Source organism: Phaethon aethereus, assembly GCF_964289735.1.
Source record: "Phaethon aethereus genome assembly, chromosome: 3".
NCBI classification, from domain to species: Eukaryota; Metazoa; Chordata; class Aves; order Phaethontiformes; family Phaethontidae; genus Phaethon; species Phaethon aethereus.
In genome coordinates this window covers 41,390,632-41,412,241 of record NC_138576.1, presented here as the reverse complement: position 1 = coordinate 41,412,241, position 21,610 = coordinate 41,390,632, and the positions used below count along the sequence as shown (strand labels likewise).

The window sequence follows — 21,610 nt, the reverse complement described above, 5'->3', positions numbered from 1 at the left end:
AGCTATTTGTCTTACATCATACTTTCCATGGACCAAAAGCATGGCTCTTAACGACAGTGTTTCAGCAAGCATTATATTAAAACCTCAAGAAAATCCCACAACACACACTACACATTTAAATGTTAGGTTAAGTTAAGGGCTTTGGGAACATCTTGATTCTAAATTGCTGTTTAAAATATGGGTGCTTCAGGCTTATCATTTCTATCACTTCATGCCAGTCAGCAGCCCCAACAGATTAAGATAAATGAAAGAAATCAACTGCTCCTGGAACCAACAGACACAGTAAAATCTTTTGTCTCTTAATTCAAATATATGCAGGGATTTTTCTATATAAATTCAATATATATTTTTAGGTTTCTCATTTTCACTTAGGTTTCATCTACTGCTCTTGTTAAGTCTACTTTGACTATACGAGTACCAGGCAATGATCCTCCTCGGAGACCTTCCAAGAAAATCTGTGGTCTGGGTACATTGCTCGAGTCGTCACGTTTAGTCTGGGTGCTGACATCTTTTGGCAGGTACACTTGGCTGGAGTTCTCTCTTCTCATATGGCTCAGATCAGTCTGCATGGCACGAGTTAATTTGCGGCGCAAATTGGCCTAGAGACACAAAAAAAATCAGATTAAACAACATGTTGTTTGAGCATTTTAGCATGAGTGTATACATAGGTGCATTTGTGTATTTTAGATCTATGCGCTTCAGAGACCTGGAACCCGGCCCACGTCACCCTACTGTCAATACGTGGTTGCAGCTGTGATTTGAGAACTCCTGAACTAACCGGATGGGTGAACAGCACTGTATGTAGCCCACACAATTTTAAGTCAGCCTCTTGCTTCTTTTATATTTTCCTTTGGTCACTCTACTTCAAATTTTGTTAAATGCTGAAGCCTTTGTTTTGTTAGAATAAAATGTTGTTTTCATGGTAAGCTCTTCCAGTGCTTCAAATTAATTTCAGCCTGAAAGCACGCTGAATGTGATGGCAGGTGGATAAATCTCTTTGGGCACCTGCAACCTAAAATAAGTTTGAAGATCCTGAATATTGTGGATAACCCAACTACAGGATCAAGTCTTTGTCTGGTTTCCACCAAATGTGATGAGGTTTGGGGGTTGGTGTCACAAAGTATCAGATAAAAGGGAAAAAATGCCTTCTTTCAAGACGTTGCTCATTAACCCCTTGGCAAGGGTCAAAGGTTAAGGTAGTTTATGATTAAAGCTCTTGTTTAATCAGAGAAACTGCTGTAGATACAATAACAAAACTACTTCTCACAAAGTGTTAATATTACAAAGTCAGCACTTGAAACAACAAAATGTTCCTTATTCCAATGAGCCTTCTATGTCAGCAATGATGTAAAACACTGCAAATCATATGACATAATACTGTCATTGAAATATACAAAATCCAGTCCCATGTGGTGGGACCCAGACCTCTACGCGTAAGTGAGAAGGTCCCTGGAGTCCAGCCCAGTCGGCGGAGACTGGAGCCGGTGGAAGCTGGAGAGTGCTTAAGTTGGCCAAATTCGGTGTTCGTATCAGAGTGAGCCAAAATATTCTCCAAACTCCACTAGCTAGGTCTCTCCCAACTGGGATGGAAGTTGAAGCACCTCTACGTAGACACATTTTGGTATCTTAATCTACAACTGAATCTTATGCACAGTGTCATCATGGAAAATACAGAAAAGAACAATAAGGAACTTACATAAGAGAGGGCATGGAAAGAAAGACAAGGGTTTTGCTGACAAAACAGGAGCAGGCAGGTACTGAAGGTACAGGAGGTACTGTTCCTCTGTAAAGTTTATCCCTCCTGAGAACTGAATGTATGCTATTGCAAAGGAACTATGCTTGCACAGAGAAAGAAACTTCTAACTATTCTATTGTTCTAACATTGAACAGATGTTCTAACAGTATCATATTTTAGTGATTCATATCACTACAAGTTTTCTGGGTAAGTATGAACAACAGAAAAAAAAACACCCAAGGCATCTGAGCTTACCCTCTAACAAAACCCACAAATATGTCTGATGCTCCCCTAAAAATATCAAATTCATAGATGCACTGGTAAGCTATTTCCTTTAGTACTTTGATTCTAAATGTTGTATCACCTCCATGTTACAAATTCAGCATAGTCACTGCAGACAAGACGCTTTTGCATGCATCTGGGATTTTTTGTTTCAGCTCAGCATCACTAATCTCCCATATGGACAGCTGAGGCTAAAACACCCCTCATACTTTAAAGTACTTTCACTAAATATTTAAAACTAACAGGCTACAAATTTGCCTGTGAATGGTCTTATGCTCAGCTATTGGAAAACATCCACCTTTGTTTATATTAAAGATAAACCACTGACCACATCTTACATTTATTTATGTACTTTTGTCCAATACAGAAGCAAAGGAGGCTTTTAGCTAGGCCTCTTGTAAACCTAATTGGCTTCTTTATATGCCTCAGTAACAGCTATTACTTAGAATCCTTTATAAGCCAGTTAATACTGGCAAGACTTCTCAGTCCAAAATTTTGGTTTCCTTTCATAATGTTGGAGATTTCATGGTAACAAGAACAGAAAGGAAATAGGCTGCACAGCAGGGCACAGGCGTCCATAGTGCATCTGTTCACAGAAAAAAAAAATCAACCCTGTAGTATTCTGTGTCTAGTTGATATTGGTAATGGCAATATTCCCTGTGCTCACCAGTTCATTTTGATTGAATTGTGAAAATTCGGTGCTATATCTCAACAACTGCATGTGCTGGCAAACCCTGGAAAGCAGCTTTTAAAATATATTTACTGTTACTTTAAAAGCTTTTATATATGTGGTCAATCTTCTGTGGACAGACTGTGCTTTCCAGTCCATCAGAAAATCATCATCACAGTATAACAAACATTTCCTTTGGCTTATATAAACACCAGAAAACCTACTTGCTCTGTTTCTTACCTCTCCGTTTTTATTTTTTTTTAAAAAGCAGGGTTGGTTTTAGCAAACATGAATGATCAGGATAAAGTGAAAAGTATTTCACTGTGCGAAAAAAAAAAGCACCTCATGTTTCGATACCTTTCAAAGATAAGTTAGCTCAAAGAAAGCTTCTGCAGGGTGAAATACATCCAAAGGTATTCCTAACCATTCTGTCTACCAGTTACTACATTTTTCCTCCTCCTTCTTGATGGTGATGAATATTAATCAAAATTCCTCAACTTGCAATAAAGTTTTGCCTGACCCAAACCTTTCTGCAACCTTTTTTTTCAAAGAAAGTATATATAGCAATATCTTCAACCTGTTAAATTTATTTGAGTGTAGAGAAGCAGCTTTAAAATTCAATGCTAATCAGCAAACTCTTATTACTTAAAGAAGGGAACTAAAAAATTTGGAATTAATAGACTTAGTAGTGGAAGCACTGCTCAGAAAACTGGGGAAAAATATGGAAAAAGTGGGAGGATAAGAAAGTCTAGAAATAAGGACAGAAAATACCTGGATAAAAATACTGAGCCAGTTGTAACAAAGTATGTGTCTTTGAATAAGGTTAGATTTACATTGCAAGGAACAAAACTTTACAATAATTTATTCTGAACTTCATTATCCAGTGATGAAAATCTGGTAATAACAATACAAACCAATTTTATAGCTTTTCTTCTCAGTTCCCATTCATTCCATTCATAGGATGTCACAATAGTTGGAGGCAAGATATGAGTATCAGTCTGAGTACTGCTGTCACACTTTGTGGTTGGCTTCATCAAATATTCGTCTGCATTTTTGACCTGGATAAAAAAAAACAAACGAAACCAAGCAAGACATTAATGAGAAGACTACAGATATCTAAGAAAAATAGCGTATGGATATGCTACTTTTTAAAAGCATTTAGAAACCTGCACACCACAAATGGATAATGATTTTTACATTCAACAATACTTTTGTTCGCCCTGTCCCTGCTAAAAAGAAGAAACCATTAAGTATTTGCTGGATTTAATTTCTGATAGAAACCCCTTTAAGCAGAGGCCACAGCTGAATTTCAGACTCCCATGTCCCGAGAGAGCGCTTAACCACTGGATTTTGGTAAAAAGAGAACCCACCACCACCAGTGTTTTATGATGCAGGCACCTCAGTTTATGTTTATGAATGGACTAAAAATCACAAGTCATAGTTGGGAGAAGTGGTTACATCTCTGTCAGAGCCAGGATATAAACTATATCTTTCTAACAAAGGGCCAGTTCAAAACTACCCTCATTCCATTGCTAGGGACCTAGAATTCACAATGTATCACAGAGAACGTCTGTGAATCCAAATCAGCTCTTTGGATGTCACATGGTAGCACTGTTGTATTCATTATTAATGAGTTCCCTTTCATTTTGTAAGATATCTCATAATTCCAGATATCACTACACCCTCATCCAGCATATACTGATGAACTGCTGAGCTAAAGCTCCAGTTAATATGGTATCTGGCTTATCTTCCATTGCATTTATTTACTGCCCCTTTAAGCAACTTCTGCAAAAATGAGGAAAAGAAACAACAGACATGAGATCTTCCTAGGCCAAGGATGAGCACATTTTATGGAGATCTGTGATGAGCAGTATCCCTCAGGGGTCCGTACTGGGACCAGTACTGCTTAGTATCTTCATCAATGACATAGACAATGGGATGGAGTGCACCCTCAGCAAGTTTGCAGATGACACCAAGCTGAGTGGTGCGGTTGACACACCTGAGGGACGGGATGCCAGCCAGAGGGACCTGGACAAGCTCAAGGCATGGGCCCATGTGAACCTCATGAGGTCCAACAAGGCCAAGTGCAGGGTCCTGCACCTGGGTTGGGGCAACCCCTGGTATCAATACAGGCTGGGGGATGAAGGGATTGAGAGCAGCCCTGCCCAGAAGGACTTGGGGGATATGTATGAAGGACTTTTCATACTGGTGGATGAAAAGCTGGACGTGAGCCGGCAATGTGCGCTCGCAGCCCCGAAGGCCAACTGTCTCCTGGGCTGCATCCAAAGCAGCGTGGCCAGCAGGTCAAGGGAGGTGATTCTGCCCCTCTGCTCTGGTGAGACCCCACCTGGAGTCCTGCGTCCAGCTCTGGAGCCCTCAGCACAGCAAAGACATGGACCTGTTGCAGAAGGTCCAGAGGAGGACCATAAAAATGATCAGAGGGATGGAACCGCTCTCTTCTGAGGACAGGCTGAGAGAGTTGGGGTTGTTCAGCCTGGAGAAGAGAAAGCTCCAGGGAGACCTTATTGCAGCCCTCCAGTACTTAAAGGCGGCTTCTAAGAAAGATGGGGACAGAGTTTTTAGCAGGGCCCATAGCAACAGGACAAGGGGTAATGGTTTTAGACTAAAGGAGGGTAGGTTTAGACTAGGTATAAGGAAGAAACTTTTCACACTGAGGGTGATGAAACACAGGCACAGGTTGCCCAGAGAGGTGGTAGATGCCCCAACCCTGGCAACATTCAAGGTCAGGCTGGACAGGGCTCTGAGCAACCTGATCTAGTTGAAGATGTCCCTGCTCATTGCAGGGGGATTGGACTAGATGGCCTTTAAAGGTCCCTTCCAACCCAGACTATTCTGTGATTCTACTGCTGCCCCAATCCTTTGGCTCTATATATTCTCCTATGAAGAGATAAGGCGAGAACAACGTTATGGGAAAATGTTTCTTATCAGCACCCAGAAGACCTGAAAACATTGGACCTTCAGACATTCTGTAGGATAGGCATGTGATTATACTTCTTTTCTAAAGATGGGTTTCATCTGTTCTCTATATTCTAAAAAGGACAGACCAGCCAGTGACCCAACAGCTGTTCAGCAAGAGGCATGGGCAATGTGTACCTGTGCATCCGGAGCAAGGTATTCAAACTGATAATGAAGCTCAAGCAGCTGAATTAGCTCCGCATGTTCTTTTGCTTTTTCCACATTCAGTTGAATGAACTTATCTGGATCTTGAGCAAAGATGTATGCAGCTTCTTTAGAACTGAAAACATAATATCTCTCCTTGTGCTTCAAAATTCCAATAGCAGGATTTCCTAAAAGAACCCACAATACAAACCCCACAAAATAAAATAGTGAACAGTATGATATCCAATAGAAAAGACATTTGTAATCAAGATTCTGTGTTTCTGTCAGATCAGTTTCACTTCCTTTTTTCTGCGATCAGAATAAATCCCTGAAAGTAAGCTTTTTAAATACAGAAAATTCTATTTCGGTAGGTCAGTACAACTGCTTTTGATAGGTTCACATCCAGCATGCCTTAATGCATGTCTGTCAGTAAAACAACAGATAAAACACCTATGGCAAAGGCATAAGAAAACAGCCCATATGCACAAATGATATTTCCCCTACAATCTCCAGCAAATATTTGATTGCAGATCAGCAGTCCACTTATACCAAAGGGCGTAACACTGAAATTAACTAAGGAAGCAGATGAAGCAGCTGAGAAGCTGGACAATAAATTAACAGAGAAAATGAAATGTCAATCAAGGCCAAATAACTTGCATAAAAAAAACACAAATTGAGCTCAAGGACAATGGCAGGCTCTGCTTCAGCTGTCACTGCCCAGGAAAGACCTAGAATCATCACAGACAGTGCCTTGAAAGTATTAAATGGCACTACTCAGTGGCAATCAAAAAAACAAAAAAAATGACAAGAATCATTAGGATGCAAACAGAGGGGGAGGAAAAAAACAACATTATAACAACCTATATGCTACATTTATAATACTACATTTTATTCCAACACAACAGAAGAAGAAAAAGTAAAATGAAGGGAGTTGGGAGTTATCAGAGGCTTGGAATACCTTTCACTGAAGGAGACGTTAAAGAAAGAGGCCTCTAGAGCATTAAAAAGAAGCAACTGAAAAGAAATAATATGATACAGGGTTATAAAACCATCAATTGTGTGCAATATAAAATTACTATTTGCTAATTTTCCTAATAGAAAGACTATCAGGTCTTTGATGAAATTATCAAGCCAGAGCTTAAAACCATCTCAAAAAGAGGTACCTTTTCATAGTATATATAATTATAATTGTGGGACTCCTGACAGTAAGAATATCCTATGGCAAACTCTAAATGGATTCAAAAAGCAATTAGATAAATGAAAAACGTCTATTGAGGATTATTCAACAAAAGGGTACAGACACAATATTTATCTGAGGAAATCCCATAACCACTAACTGCTAGAACAGGGAAGGATATAATTAAGGAAGAATCATTCCTACTTCATTTCTCATAACCTTCAAGTGTTCATGACTGACCACATCCAGAAATTGGATACAGGGCTAGAGAGACCTTCAGTCCAACCCAGGGCAGCTGTTCTCATATGCAATACTAAGTAAGTATAAGTAATTTCCATTGCCATTAAAATATCTATTTTTTAATACTGTCAAGTAATGGCAATATTTTCCTCACAACCTCCTGTAGGTTTAAAAAAATTCTATACAGATAGGCTCTATAAAGGATAGGAGACAGAAACCATTAACTGATGGGGTAGCTGAAATAAGGCTTGCTTTCACAACAAATGACCCTAGATCCAAAAAATTTCCTATGATTAGTTGACTTAATCAAGTGCACTTCTGCATTCTTTTCAAAGATTTTTGGTACTTTATAACCACTGTTTATAAATACGTATGATGTAGGCATGAATGAGTCTGTCTGCAACAGACAGATAGACAAAAAAGAAGGAATGACCATTTCCCTATGCCTGTATTAAAACACATTAACAGCAGTAAAGAGACCTGCATTCAGCTACAGTGTACGTTATACAGATGCACATTCAGCAGGAGCAAACATTTATCCATCCCATCTTGTTTCTGCCTCTGCTTGCTCATGCCTGCTTTCCCTTGAAGCCTTCTATTAAGGGCAGTTTATTTGGGTATTTTAAAAAGCAGAATACTTTTAACAAGGGAAGTAAGTTATCTGTGGTGAAAAGCTCCGTATCCTGGGCTGCATCCAAACCAGCGTGGCCAGCAGGTCGAGGGAGGTGATTCTGCCCCTCTACTCTGCTCTGGTGAGACCCCATCTGGAATCCTGCATCCAGCTCTGGAGCCCTCAGCACAGCAAAAACATGGACCTGTTGCAGAAGGTCCAGAGGAGGGCCACAAAAATGATCAGAAGGATGGAACACCTCTCCTGTGAGGACAGGCTGAGTCAGTTGGGGTTGTTCAGCCTGGAGAAGAGAAGGGTCCGGGGAGACGTTATTGCAGCCTCCCAGTACTTACAGGGGGCTTCTAAGAAAGATGGGGACAGAGTTTTTAGCAGGGCCTGTAGCAACAGGACAAGGGATAACAGTTTTAAACTAAAAGAGGGCAGATTTCAACTAGATAAAAGGAAGAAATTTTTCACACCGAGGGTGATGAAACACAGGCACAGGTTGCCCAGAGAGGTGGTAGATGCCCCATCCCTGGCAACATCCCAGGTCAGGTAGGACAGGGCTCTGAGCAACCTGGTCTAGTTCAAGATGTCCCTGCTCACTGCAGGGAGGTTGGACAAGATGGCCTTTAAAGGTCCCTCCCAACCCAGACTATTCTGTGATTCTGTGAAAGTTACAAACATGAAAATACAGTACTCCAGCTTTGACATAAGAGGATGCATTCAGAATATGTCTTTACATTTTCACTACTACTTGTGTACAGATAAAGTAAGGAAAAGACCTAACTATTATAGGAGTCACTTCCTAGTTCAAACGGAATCCATTGTATAGCATTAGTAAAAAGCCTTGGGCCACAAGCAGTGAACTTTCACCTAGATACTGATGAACTTACACTGAACTCTGACTTAGTTACGTGAGGGAATGCCCCAAAACTGGTGTAAATTAGAAAGGTAAGATAGCCACATCCATCAGCAGAAGTTGCCTCCTCGAGAAAAGAAAAAGAACAGCCCACCTGGAGAGAGTAAAAGGATCCAATGAGGAAGAAGGAGACCCCAGACCCAAATACTACTATTGGATCAAACCGGCTCGCAAGGCTAGTGGAACTTAGCCTATATGGGTGTAATTGCCCAGAGATTCCTTTGTTTGGGGTCCCTGTCTGGAGGCACCCAGCTTGAGCTGTTCTTCACCGCTGTACCACTTAATAAATGCGTCTGGCATATGTTATGTCGGAGATTCTGCTTCAGGAAACCTAATGTGGAGCCTGAGGGCAGAAGAAACGCTCGAGAGAGTGTGTGTGTGCCAGGAGTCAAAAGTGGCACCTGTCAGCTCACTTGAGTCGCCTGCTGCAAAGGGACTCCAGTCCTAGCAGTTAAAATCTTGGGGGGGTGTGTGTGACTCTTTGATCAGTGTGTGCCTATGCTCAGGGATAGGCACTTCTCCCTTCCCCCTTAACACAACTACCAAGCATACCTGGGAGGGTGAGGCCTTTCACACCGATCGCATGTGCACAGAAACCATGGTACTGGATTAGCAACTGATCAAAATTATCAGTAGTCTCTGGAAAAAGCCATTCTTGGTTCTTGAAATCAGAAACATTCACTCTCGTTCCTAAGAAAAGGTTTAACAAAGGAAGGAGTTCAGTAACAAAACATCAGATGTTTAAAACATAATAATGTTACAAGATGACGTGCAGTGCCGAGATCCCAAAAGCCAAACCTTGGCCCTGCCTTAGGAGAGATCCTACTGAAAAATCAGTCCTGCAGGAGCCTTCTTTAGTAGCATTGGTTTTCTCTGGAAACAGGAGACAACAACAGGAAGGTAATTCTTCTGCTTTGTTTTCACCCACTCACCATTACAAATCCCCTGGAGTACAACTTGGTTACTAGGGATACCATCTTACAAACAAGTACTTGTAGTAACCAAAGCATCATTAAATTAGCTTTTTTATTCCCCCTCCATTTCAGAAGCTCCAAAAGGTATAAAAAGACATAAACAAACTTAAGAAATACAAAAAAAAAGTAGAGATATTCTTCTCTGATCATTCTGCCATATTTATAAGGTATGTTTGTATCTAGTAGCTATATTTTAATTTTATGTATAAAAATAAAAGTCCAAATTACATTACATGAAAAATAAATCCACACACTACAAGACTCATTTAAATTTGCTGTGCAAATTCTGATTATTAAAAAAATCAATGTGTAGCACCTCTGTATAAAATTCAAACCACAAAATCTTGGAAAATGAAGGAAAACAAAAAAAAGTAGTAACTTTCAGTACCCATGGTTTCTCTTATCCTTTCCTCATCGCTTTTCACAGTCACTCCTTCCAGAAGAGATGTTAGCACTTCCTCAGGAAAAAGCTGTGCTTGGATTAACAAGAACTGTTGCAGATTGTTAGTCATGTTTGTGAGGAAGCTTAGCAGTAGTATCTCATCCTGAAAGCCAGTCCAGAGGTTAGAAAGTGCAACAAAGAGAGGCTGGAAAAGAAAGAAAACTATCTGAAATCCAGATCAGTTTATGTCTGCAACATAACCCAAGTGCTGTGCACAACAATCCCTGCTATGAACTACGTGGGGCTGATCTCCAAGGCCTTCAGCCCCCAGAAATTCCAGGGGAACTCCTGGGATTTGTAAGAGGAGCTCCCATCACGTATGCCCAAAGCGCGTACATCCAGCATGTAGGCCCATCGGCCAGAATGGTACTTTTCTACATTTTACCCCAAAGCCTTTCCCAAATTCGTTACTCTGAGACCGTGCTTGGAATTGAGTACTTCACTGAATACAGTTTTATAACTGAAAATAAGGTGTGGAGGAATAAGAAGGACCAGAAGAAATGCACCTGTTTAACTACCAGATGAAGTAAACCCACACCTATATGTACAAACTATCAGGTTGTGTTATTTTGTCTGCCTTGCTTCCAAGACTGACTTGATACCACAGCCCCCAGCCATCACGTGCATCAAATTAATGGGGTGCAAGCCTCTTCAGAGTGGTACGGGGTTCAGGACAAAGCTGGAAGCTGCCATTCCCAGCAGTGATGCGGACATACAGGTGCTCACACAGATAGAAGCAGCCTACGAGCTTTGAGTATAAATGCTGATTTCAGTGACAGTGACATAAGATGTGCACTGTTACATCAAAGCACACAGGGTGTTTACGGGAAGAGATCCAACAAATCTGAAATGTACGCTAACAACATTCTATTTTATGCATATTAACAACATTATTATAAGAACAGCCTACAGAGTCATCTCTGGAATTCATCTGCATCAGTAACACTGTGGAAATGTTATGGTTACAAAAATGGAAGAAACTAAAAGAAGGGCAGCAACATCAAAATCATTCTTACTAGAATAAACAAAGAATACTAATGAAATCTGCCATGGTTCTTGAAACAAATGTTTATGACATATACATAGGCCTTATCCTACAGTTTTTAAATGGTGGCATGTCCTGCTTCTCTACATTCCTGCAGGATCCAGCTTCTCAGGAACTAGCCAAAACAAAGAAGAACTGTTTAAACGGTGCTGTAATAGGGAAATCTCTACCTGCAAAAGACCTGAAATCGAAAGACATTACATATTCTTTCAGCAGAGAAGAAAAAACAAATAACCAACCTGAAGAGAGAAGAAAAACTAGGAAGGAAGCAGACAACAGCAGACAGCTTCTAAGGAAAAGGGTAACATGTACATCAGTCACTTAAGACCCACAAAGAAGACAAAAACTGCTTTGAGCAGCTGGAAGAGAGGGGAAAATGTTCTCCAAAGAAGAACATCTGGTTTATAAAATCACAAGCACACATAAACTGAAGTGTCAGATCGCATCTGAGGCGTACCTCAGTCAAAGTGCCCTTCCTGTGAGTTTCCAGCTCGGATGCCTTTACGGGAAGTGTGAAAAATACTCCTGAGTAGGCGATCAGGGCATGATCTTCCTTTCTCCCTCCTCCACATTAGACTTTATTTTGCTTTCTTATTATTTGTTTAGAAGGATGAAATATAACCTAACATATGTATGAACTGCATGCTAGTTCAGCAGCTAACCACAAAGAATTAAAACGATAGACATATGAGCTCTTTCATAAAAAGCAAATTAAATGAAGGTGTTTTTTGACATTTCTCTCCCATTTCCATCATGCCATCATAATAATCCCAGGTTTTCACAGGGTCATCAAGCACCCCCCTTCACAATACTTGCAGTTGGCATCATTCATTCCCTCTTCCTCCAACACCTCCCTCCCATGTCCTGTAGCTCCCCAACTAAGGGTGAAACACTACAGAACATCGACCACGCAGAAGTACGTGGCTGCACACAAGCCGGCAGGTAACTGTGGCATTCCCATTTCAAACTTGATCTCAGGAGGGCTCCAACTGTGTCTCTCTAGTTGCTTGTTTTTCACAAAACTTGCAGAAAATAACATATTTTGAGATCTCCAGATTGACAAATTTGACTAAAACCGGCCAGCAGGTTCCAAAGCTATTGGGAGGGACAAAGAGGCTGAAATCCCCATCACAGAAACTTGATTTCTTTAGAATTCTTTAGTCATACTGTAATTACAGGAATTGCTATATCTGAAGGGACTTTAAAAGAATCACACTCTGATGTGCTCTTATCTGTCATCATCATGTTCTTGCTGTTTCTGCAAGGAACAGGAGACAATATTTACCCGAAAGCGGAAAATATCACTGTAAATCTACAAATACTGACAAATGACTCAAGACGCTTAGAGTAAAATACCATTTAACTCCTTCTCTCCCTTTTTGTACCTTGCTTTTCTTTTACGTTGAGATCAAGTCTTTTAGTTTAGTTGCCCCTTCAAAAATCACAGATGCTGTTATAATAGAGAGAAAATAATGTAGCCTTTTTCTTAACACAAACTATGCAAAAAATACCGGCAAATTACTTTAGTAATTTTTTGTAATTAAGAAGAAACAGGTTTTCCATTCAAAATACTTACAAAAACTTCTTTGGTATCTATGGAAAACTTATCTTGCACTGTGTTTTTCAACTGCTCCATTGTTGCTGCAAACTGCACATTCATCTTTTCAACTTCTTGAGCACTTGTAATTGCATCAGACTGGAAAGAGAACTTACTTCAGGGAAGAAATATGACAGTCAAAAAATCACGTATTTAGTAATAAGTATTGACTTGGATCTCTTCACTCAACTGGTTTCCGACAACTGTTTTAAGGAAAGAAATGCACCCTAACTTTCCACAAAATACATTTTTCCTTAAGTGTTCAGGTATAAAACCAGGTGCTTCTCTCAAACATATACTAGTAATTTCTATAGAAAAACTCTACATTTTTACAATGAAGAGAACTGAAAAAAAAAATTAAAAGACAACTATTTTTCCAAGCTTTATGATATACAGGAAAGACTAACAAAACCCCGCAGTTTCTCAAAAGACGAATAAAAAGGTCTTCATAAATGAAAGAAGTTTAAAGAATTTAAAAATTCTTCAAAGACTTCTGATGACTCCATATGTGTTGGGGATGTCTGCAGACTAAAATTGAGATGATTTATGGATTGAACAAGAAGATTTTTTTCTCTCATGCCTTTTGGGGCAGAGTGAGTATTAGCAAACAAGAAAGAAGTCCTACTTTTTAAGTCTTTGGTTAATGAAATTACACCAAAAAAAGAAACCTCCAGAAATTAAATGGAAGCACAGTCACACTGCAGCAAACAATTAATCCATTTTGTCTTCTACCTGACAGTAGCCAAACCCAGCAAGTTAGGTACGAAGTTCAGTATGAGGGATGATGTAGGTTCTCAAAATATAGAGATAAATTTTATTTCATTTATTTCTGCATAATTTTTGTTGTATTTCTGTCCTGTACAAGTACATAATTTGAATACATTCCATCTGCAGTAAAAACCCACAGGATATAACATGATGGTATCTCACCAGAAGTATGCAAAGGAAGGCCTCATATTGTCTCACATTGAACAGCGCTTCTTTTAATTTAAAAGAACTAAGCTGCGTATATCTGTGTAGGTCTTCCTGCATGGATTCCAGCAGAGCTGTGTACTGGTGAGCTAGCATATGGCAAGTGTTAAGACCTTCATCAACAGTCCGTGTAGCTGACGGAATGGCTTCATTCAGAATGGCTGGCACTATTTGTATAGAATAAATGAGACACACATATAAAAAGAATTATTTAAATCATTAGCAAATGGTTAAAGTGCAGTATTTGAGCAATAATATGTCTTCCAATAACATTCTGATTTCTAAATTTTGTTCTTATATTCATGCATTCCCAAATACTTGCGTACTAGATTCAACCACTGTATTTTACTACTCAAGTGATTCCAAAAGTCAGAATTACAGCTGTGGAAATATCACAGTCAAATCAAGGACTGTGAGAAAACTTGCTTTATAGTAGATGCAGTTCAGTTGTTACTACTGACATGGGTTTCCTGAGAGACTTTAGGCGATCTGCACAATTTTCAATTCTCAGTTTCCTCATTCGTGAAATACTAGTAATAATAACAGGCCTCTCATTACCTGGGCACTTTGAGATCTAACAATGCTCTAAGAATGAGTCAAAGATTCTGACTGAAACCAGAAGATAGATACTACATGAAAAAATATGCCTATGCAGTTACTAAAATTCATCATTAGTACTTAAAACCCCACAAATTCCCCCAAATGGCACAGGTCAATAAAACATATTTTAGCTGATATAAAATATACTATAAATAATATTTTTTTCCTTAAAATTTCATTATTGAAAGCAGACAATCATTACACTGGATGTTTTGATATGTTTCGTTATTTAAGCAGACACCTATGCAACGAAATAGGAGAAGGCAGCCTAGCCACTTTCTTTAAGTGCACAATACAGCTCTTTGTTGCGTGTGTTGAACTTTTATTGCTAGCAACATCGGCAAGCAGCAGTGCAGTAATTAGGCTTGAGGTATGTCTACTCAAAGCCCTGTGAGCACAGAAAGGCTAGATTTAATAAAGCTAGAAGGGGAAGTAAATTTGCACAGGTATTACAAGCGGTCTAACCACAGGTGGAGAAAGTTTAGCACTTGGCTGATTTACTTTTCTGGAAGCAGGGTAAAAAGCCAAGGCGGAGCCCTGCCCCAGCATGACTGCTGCTAACACTTAAATGAAGGCTTTAGCGGTCTAACTGCTGGCCTTAGGCATAAGGACATCCATTTTATCTTGTGACCTAAGAGCATTCATGCTCCATTTTCTCCACGTATTCAAAAGTGATATGTAAACAGGTCAGTGCAAAGAAGTCTGCATTATAGTAAGCTAACAAATGTAACAGGATTAGCAATCATATCATCTATTTTAATTGATTACAAACCCCACAGATATTATAGTGACAAAGACCCAATATGTTCTAAATCATGTATAACCACAATAACGGAATGTTCCCTCATGTTGTAACCCAGGCCCAGTGAACCTAGAATAGAGCCAGCCACAACACAGGAAGGTGGCATTTGTGAGAAAGCTTATATTATAAAAACAGAAAACCAACAGTGCCTGGCTTATCACATGAGAAAAAAAATTATCACCAAAATCTAGAAAGTTGCTTACTTCTTTCTCTGATGTGGTAGGTATATGTTTTTCCTACTTATACCACTTTACTTAAAATACCATCTAGCTAAGCGAGTGCTTTGCTTTCCAATAAAGCACAATTTTCGTATCAGGAGAAGTATGTGATGTAGCCTTTATTCCAGAGAATTTGGTCTTTTAAAGTAAAAGGTTTTCCCCTAAGATTGGGCTGCAGACCTTTCTTAAAAAGAAGTCTCCACACTGAGCTACAATACTACATGCATATTCACAAAATCATTTCCACTGAGCAGTCATTTATTTGATTATTAATTGTAAACATACCAGAAATAACATGGCTTTTTGGGAAAAGAGAAAATAAGAGGAATAGCAAAGTCTTACCCTACTCTGAATACAGCTTTTGAAAAATTCCAGGATAGCCATTGAAATTTTTTTGCTTATTAAAGAAGCAGAAAGCTTCAAAATGCAAAGACTTTTGAGAACATGTTAAGAACCTGAAGAGGTTACTCTAAATTACCAGAATACAGAAAATGCCTCAGCAACTTCTATCACTTATCATCACACATACTCAATAGAAAATTGTAACTGGATTGACAGTGTCCATTCAAGATTTTAATTAACTGCTTTTAAAGGCAAACATTACATATTTAATTCACTTAATGGCAAGGGATCAGGGAACAAGTTATCATAAGGTAAATTAGTGCATGAAGCTAATACATATAATCCTTCCACATCAAACACATAGGGCTCCCTCTTAGCTAAAAAGTAGTAGCTTACATGGAAACCTATAATTAACACCAGATATGTCCTTTTCCCTCGGGTTTACAGACCCTGAGTCAAAGCTGTTTATTTAGAGAGATGGGATATTACTGGAGCCGCTCCAGTGAAGGACAGGAAGAATTAATTGGGAATATACAGCCCAAATGCAGTTGTCTACTTACAGTCATCAATGCTTCTTCCTCCTTTCCTGCACTCCTTGTTGTACAACCGAATTCCAGTGACTAGCATGGCAAGATTTTTCAGCTGTTGCTCTTTGTTCTTCTTACTGAGTGAGACGAAAGTAGTCATCTCTGTCTGGGGGAATACACTCTGCAGGGCAGCTAGAAGCGTTGCAAAGGTTGAGAAAACCCTCAATATGAGGGAACAGAAAACAAAATCATTGAACAAGCAAAAATACCCTCTCCTGAACAACTGTAAAAAGTAGGAAATCCATGGCACATCTAGACTTCAGGGCTGAGCAGTGACAGTTTGGGTAGTAAGCATTCATCACAGTTTACCACACCTGTATCTAAAGATCAGCAAAGAGAAGGTGAAATTTTATTTTTCAGTAAGAAAAGCCCAGTTTCACAGCTAGGAGTTTACTGACCTGTTACCTCCCTGACAACCTCAATATCTGTTGGGGATCCCAGGCCAGAGCTCAGCAGCATGTAGCTAACGATCTTTCGATACATATCCTCCATTTCTTCTTGCACACGAGGGTGACTATCTGTGATATCTCTGGCCACAGGAGCCAGCCTTCCCTCCAGAACACGGTGCTGCTCACTGAGTAATTCATCTAGGAAAGAAGGATTGTTAGAAAATGCGATCTAAATTATTTGGAATTTGGGTTATACATAGGGTGCAATTCATTTCCACACTCAGAGCACCAATTTAAGTTTCTGAGGCACAGATATGTGGAAGAGATGTTCAAGGTACCATACTGGTATAATTAACAACAGTGGAGTTGTAATTAGCATGATTAACAACAGTCAGTAGAGTCCAGAGAATTACTCAGGCCAAATTAAGCAGCAAGTTTCTGGCTCTCTCGACTCCTGTAACTGCAGTGGGACCTAACACATGCACACATATTTCATACACACCCAAATCTGAACACTACTCAGGATCTCAGAATCGTACTGGACTTTCTGAGCTTACTGAGTCCAGATGACTTTGGAGCAACTTTCTACTTTTGCTAATTTTTGATTTTAATCCATGCTAAGAAGAAAACATATTCATGACCTCCCCACACAGAAATGTTTATTTTTTGTCTACTCTTCTTTTGCGTCTTCTCTGTCACAGCCATCCCTCACTGATTACTGATAACTTCAGATTGAGATCTGAAGTCACAGTTACAGCAGAGACATTCTCCCCATCTCATTTTTCTTCCACATCCCCATTCTAAGACTGTATGACGTTACCACTGATAAGACCAAAACATACTTGGTTAAAACTGTAACTGATTGTTCAAGTTTGCTCCCTAATTATCTCAATTAGGGATATCGATAAAACATCAAGGTCTCTTTCAGGTACATGAGTGCAGCTCTGGGTACCGGTTCTCTTTCAGATACACAGGTGCAGATCAAGTTTTTCTTGCCAAAGGCCTAATTGTTCTCAAGCGATCTAATACCTTACATTCAGTAAATCTCTCACACAGGATGAGTTGAGTGTACTCTCAAATCTAACGTACAATTTTCCCTGTTATATCCATACTGAAACACCGTACTCCTATATAGTACATTTCTCCAGGATTTTTATTTTGCTTTACTACCAGCAGTTATTTAACAGGAATCATTATTAGCCCTACAGAGATAGAGATAGATATTAGATCCTAAACTCAGAATCAACTTCTTCTATGAAAACATTTATTTATATTGAAATTACCTCGGTTTGCATAGTTCATATCAAAGTAAACTTGCATCTTAATTGTGCTCAAGGATGGGTTTGTTGTGTCAAGCAGCCTGGTAACACAGAGCTAAGAGAAACAGAGAAGTTAGTTAGTTCTTCCTCATCACAGGGGAATGTCTGAACTGACAGTGACTATGCTACATGTTTCACGACGACAGTTGTAGTAGCTACAACAGTAGTTGTAGTAGCCCCTTCCCTACCATTCTCTCGACATGCTAGGAACACTATGAAATATAAGGCATTTATTAACATGAGAGAACACATAATCCAGTCTTTAGCTACAGAGCCATGAGAATAAAGTAGCATTAAAAATTTGAAAGTGTTCGTATCAAAATAAAATGGCATTTTAGTTACAGGAACAGAGAGCAAACAGTGCTAGACTCTTAGCTAAGTACTGACTCTCACCATGATGTCAGACTTACCTGGATAAGGTTTTGCACATCTTTTTTTGCAAGGATTTGATCCACATTAAAGTCGTTTCTTGGATCTAAAACAACAGCTTTCACCTAGAGATTGCCAAAAGAAAGCTATTAATTTATATCTCAACATATACTCTTTGCAACTAACCTTTTATTTTCTGAAAAATGTCAGATGCAGTCAATATTTCTTTACTATTCTTTTTTTCCATTCAATCTTTTATAATGAAACGAAGTTACTTTATTTCACACATGTTGCCAGTTTCCATCTTAGTTCTCAGACATAAGTGAAAAAAAAAATCTATTTGTGATGCAAACTTTGTAGAGAAATATTTAAATACAGATCCTTTAAAAATGTAATGGAAAAATATTTTGTCTAATTAAAATTTTATAAAAATCCATCATGGATGTTTACAGACTTCTCAGTTGGTGTTGTATAAATGTTTACCATTTGGATAAAAAATTCATAGTGTTCTGCATACAGGGAAATATGTGCATGTTTGCAGCTGGTATGCATGCCAGGTAACTTGCCAGCCATATGCAAAAGTTTTTTACCCATGAAAATTTTCATGCTTGATTGATGAGTACTGCTTTTGAGCCCAATGTATTTTTTAAATCCATGGTGTCACCTTTAGGAAAAAAAAAATGGCAGACTAACAGTACTGCTGTGAACCATTTACATTCACATACAAGTTTATCTTACACCATCAATAAAGAAAGAACCCAGCTCCGTCTTTCTGCAGACACAGATCTGCAGATGCATCCAGACTATATTCTGCAGCAGTGCTGTGTCTCCTAAGAGGAGATGCCAAAGTGTATGTTTTTTAGGATACTTATAGCTGTTTACCAAGGACAACACGGGGACTGATTCAATTTCATTTTCAGTTTAAGTGGGATCCAAGCCCGGTCCTTCAAATGTGCAGCCCATCTATACTACCTGGCCCTGTCTAAACAGAAAAACAAACAAAAGAATCCATCACAATGGAGAGAAGAGGTAAATGTCAAAGAATAAATATAGCTGCTGCAGTAAACATTCACCTATGTGAAATGCCTTTTTGTTCATTTATGAAAGAGTGGGAAGAAATGTTATTAAAACTTGGGAACACCTGCCATTTTCACTTCAGAAAGAAAAAAAAATGGTTTACCTGCCTGCAGAAAAAAACTAAGGGAGAACTCTCATTTGAAGTTCAAAGAGTTCCCAGGACTCGGTACCTGCAGCCTTTTTCAGGGCCTTATACTCACACGGACAGCAATTCAGAGGAATGAAATACTTTTTCAGGTTTTTAGGACCCCATACGGAATGTCACTGAATGCCCCCTTAAAACTTCCCAGTGCGGGCTATCAGAAGCCAAGATCATTCAAAGGTAGAGTCACCACTGAAAGCCTCGGCGGTCGCCATCCCAGTCCGGATAGGCTGCCGTGGAGCTGCCATTTGAAGTTTGATGACTTTTAAGACCAAAGGAAGGTCCTTGCTTCACGTCATTCAGTCCGAGCAGCGTCAGTCAGCAAATGTGGGGGGGAACTATGCATGTAAAATTAAGCCCCTACCTCACAAAAACCTTAAAACCGGTTTGAACTGCCAAGCTACCGGCATCCAGGTTTGAAACTTTTGATCTATATGCTATCAACACGTATTTATCTTAATATTTTATGGATCATAACAGAATTTGAACGTTGAAATACCCAGGCAAAATAATAATAAACACCCCCCCCCCCCAAACATTTAATGTGTGCTTACCATGAACGCCACCAAGGTTTCAGAAACGGTTTGACCCTGGGCGGCGCATTCTTGCCCAATTTCGCGAATGATTTTCTTGATGACACTTTCGGTCCGGTCAGAAGACATACTGGACAAACAAGAGGTTAACGGGATTAACGTTTGTTTACGATTCCGGGTGCGTCTTTCAACGTTTCTCCTCAAGAAGCTGTGGTTGTCCTGTCCGCCCGCTGTACCGCCGGCCGGGGGGCGCCCGCCGCCCCCAGCCCGTCGGCCCCGCCGTCGCCGCTCTTCGGGCCCCCCCCCGGCCCCGCCCGCCCGGGCCGGCGGCACACGGCGGGAGCGGGCCGTAGCCGGGCGCCAGCCGCCGGCTGTTGCCGTGGGGACGCGGCCCGGCCGCGGGCGCTGCCGGGGCCCGCGGGGAGAGCGGTGTCCCTGCACCTATGGCGGGGGGGCGGTGGAGGGTGAGGGTGTGTGTACGTGTGTCGATACAGCTCTGCCCGCGCAAAACAGGCGCTTCCACACCACACGGAGATGCATGTAGAGAAATAGATGTGAACATCCATGTGAACGTACATGCCAAATATATAGGCATACATGCCAGCGTATATACCAAACACCTGTACACAGAAGCATAGGGACATACGTATATTGGTACATAAACATCTATATGTGCATACAAACAATGTCAATGGACATTGATGTAGGTATGCGTAAATATACATACCTATGTATGTATAAACATGTATACATAGCACACATAGGTATATATGCCTAAATATGTACCCACATATACAATATATATGTATACGAATAGGCAAAATGTGTATACAGATGTATACGTATATGCAAAACATACATACAGGGATATGTAAGTATGTATATGTGCACATAAACATGTATGTGTATATGCAAAACAAAGAAGTATATGTATATATACACATACATATATGTGTGTGTGTGTATGTGTATATATGCCTATATATATGCATATGCAAAACATACACAGATAACTTCCAAATGGAGCTTATGGGGGAAGGAGGAGGCAGGGAGAGCAGCATGCACAGCTTTATGATGTATTTCTTTGCAAATTTTCTGTTCTATTTACAGGTCCTCGGGCTCAAGCTGATGGTGGAGGTGGTGGGGCAGACAGCAAGGGTCCCTTGGGCTGGCAGCAGCTCCTCCATGGTGGGCGCCTTGGCAGCCAGCCAGGCCCTCAGCGCCAGGGCACAGGCATAGGCCAGCATCGCACCCCGCACCAGCTGCCGCCACACAGCCCGCGAGCACCAGACGTCGTCTGAGTCTTTGCAGACCTGGTCATTGTCCAGGTCAGTGTAGACCACCTTCCTGCACGGTGGTTCACTTCCCCTAGTAGATCCTCCTTGAAGGGATACTCTCCTTCACATCCCAGAGGAGCTGCCTCCAGAGGCTGTTGGCAGCGGCCCC

General features: G+C 40.2%; 1 protein-coding gene across 1 annotated transcript; it reads right to left on the bottom strand.

The window, feature by feature from the left end:
- Positions 1-368: 368 nt before the first annotated feature.
- Positions 369-20,293, bottom strand: CFAP206 (cilia and flagella associated protein 206; the record flags this gene model as incomplete). The annotated part of the gene is made up of 12 exons (XM_081998131.1): positions 369-599; positions 3,602-3,745; positions 5,802-5,995; positions 9,309-9,446; positions 10,119-10,317; positions 12,794-12,913; positions 13,745-13,953; positions 16,309-16,467; positions 16,734-16,922; positions 18,008-18,098; positions 18,454-18,537; positions 20,186-20,293. 12 exons carry the CDS (start codon positions 20,291-20,293, stop codon positions 369-371), a joined length of 1,866 nt encoding a protein of 621 aa, XP_081854257.1.
- Between the last annotated feature and the right edge of the window lie 1,317 nt (positions 20,294-21,610).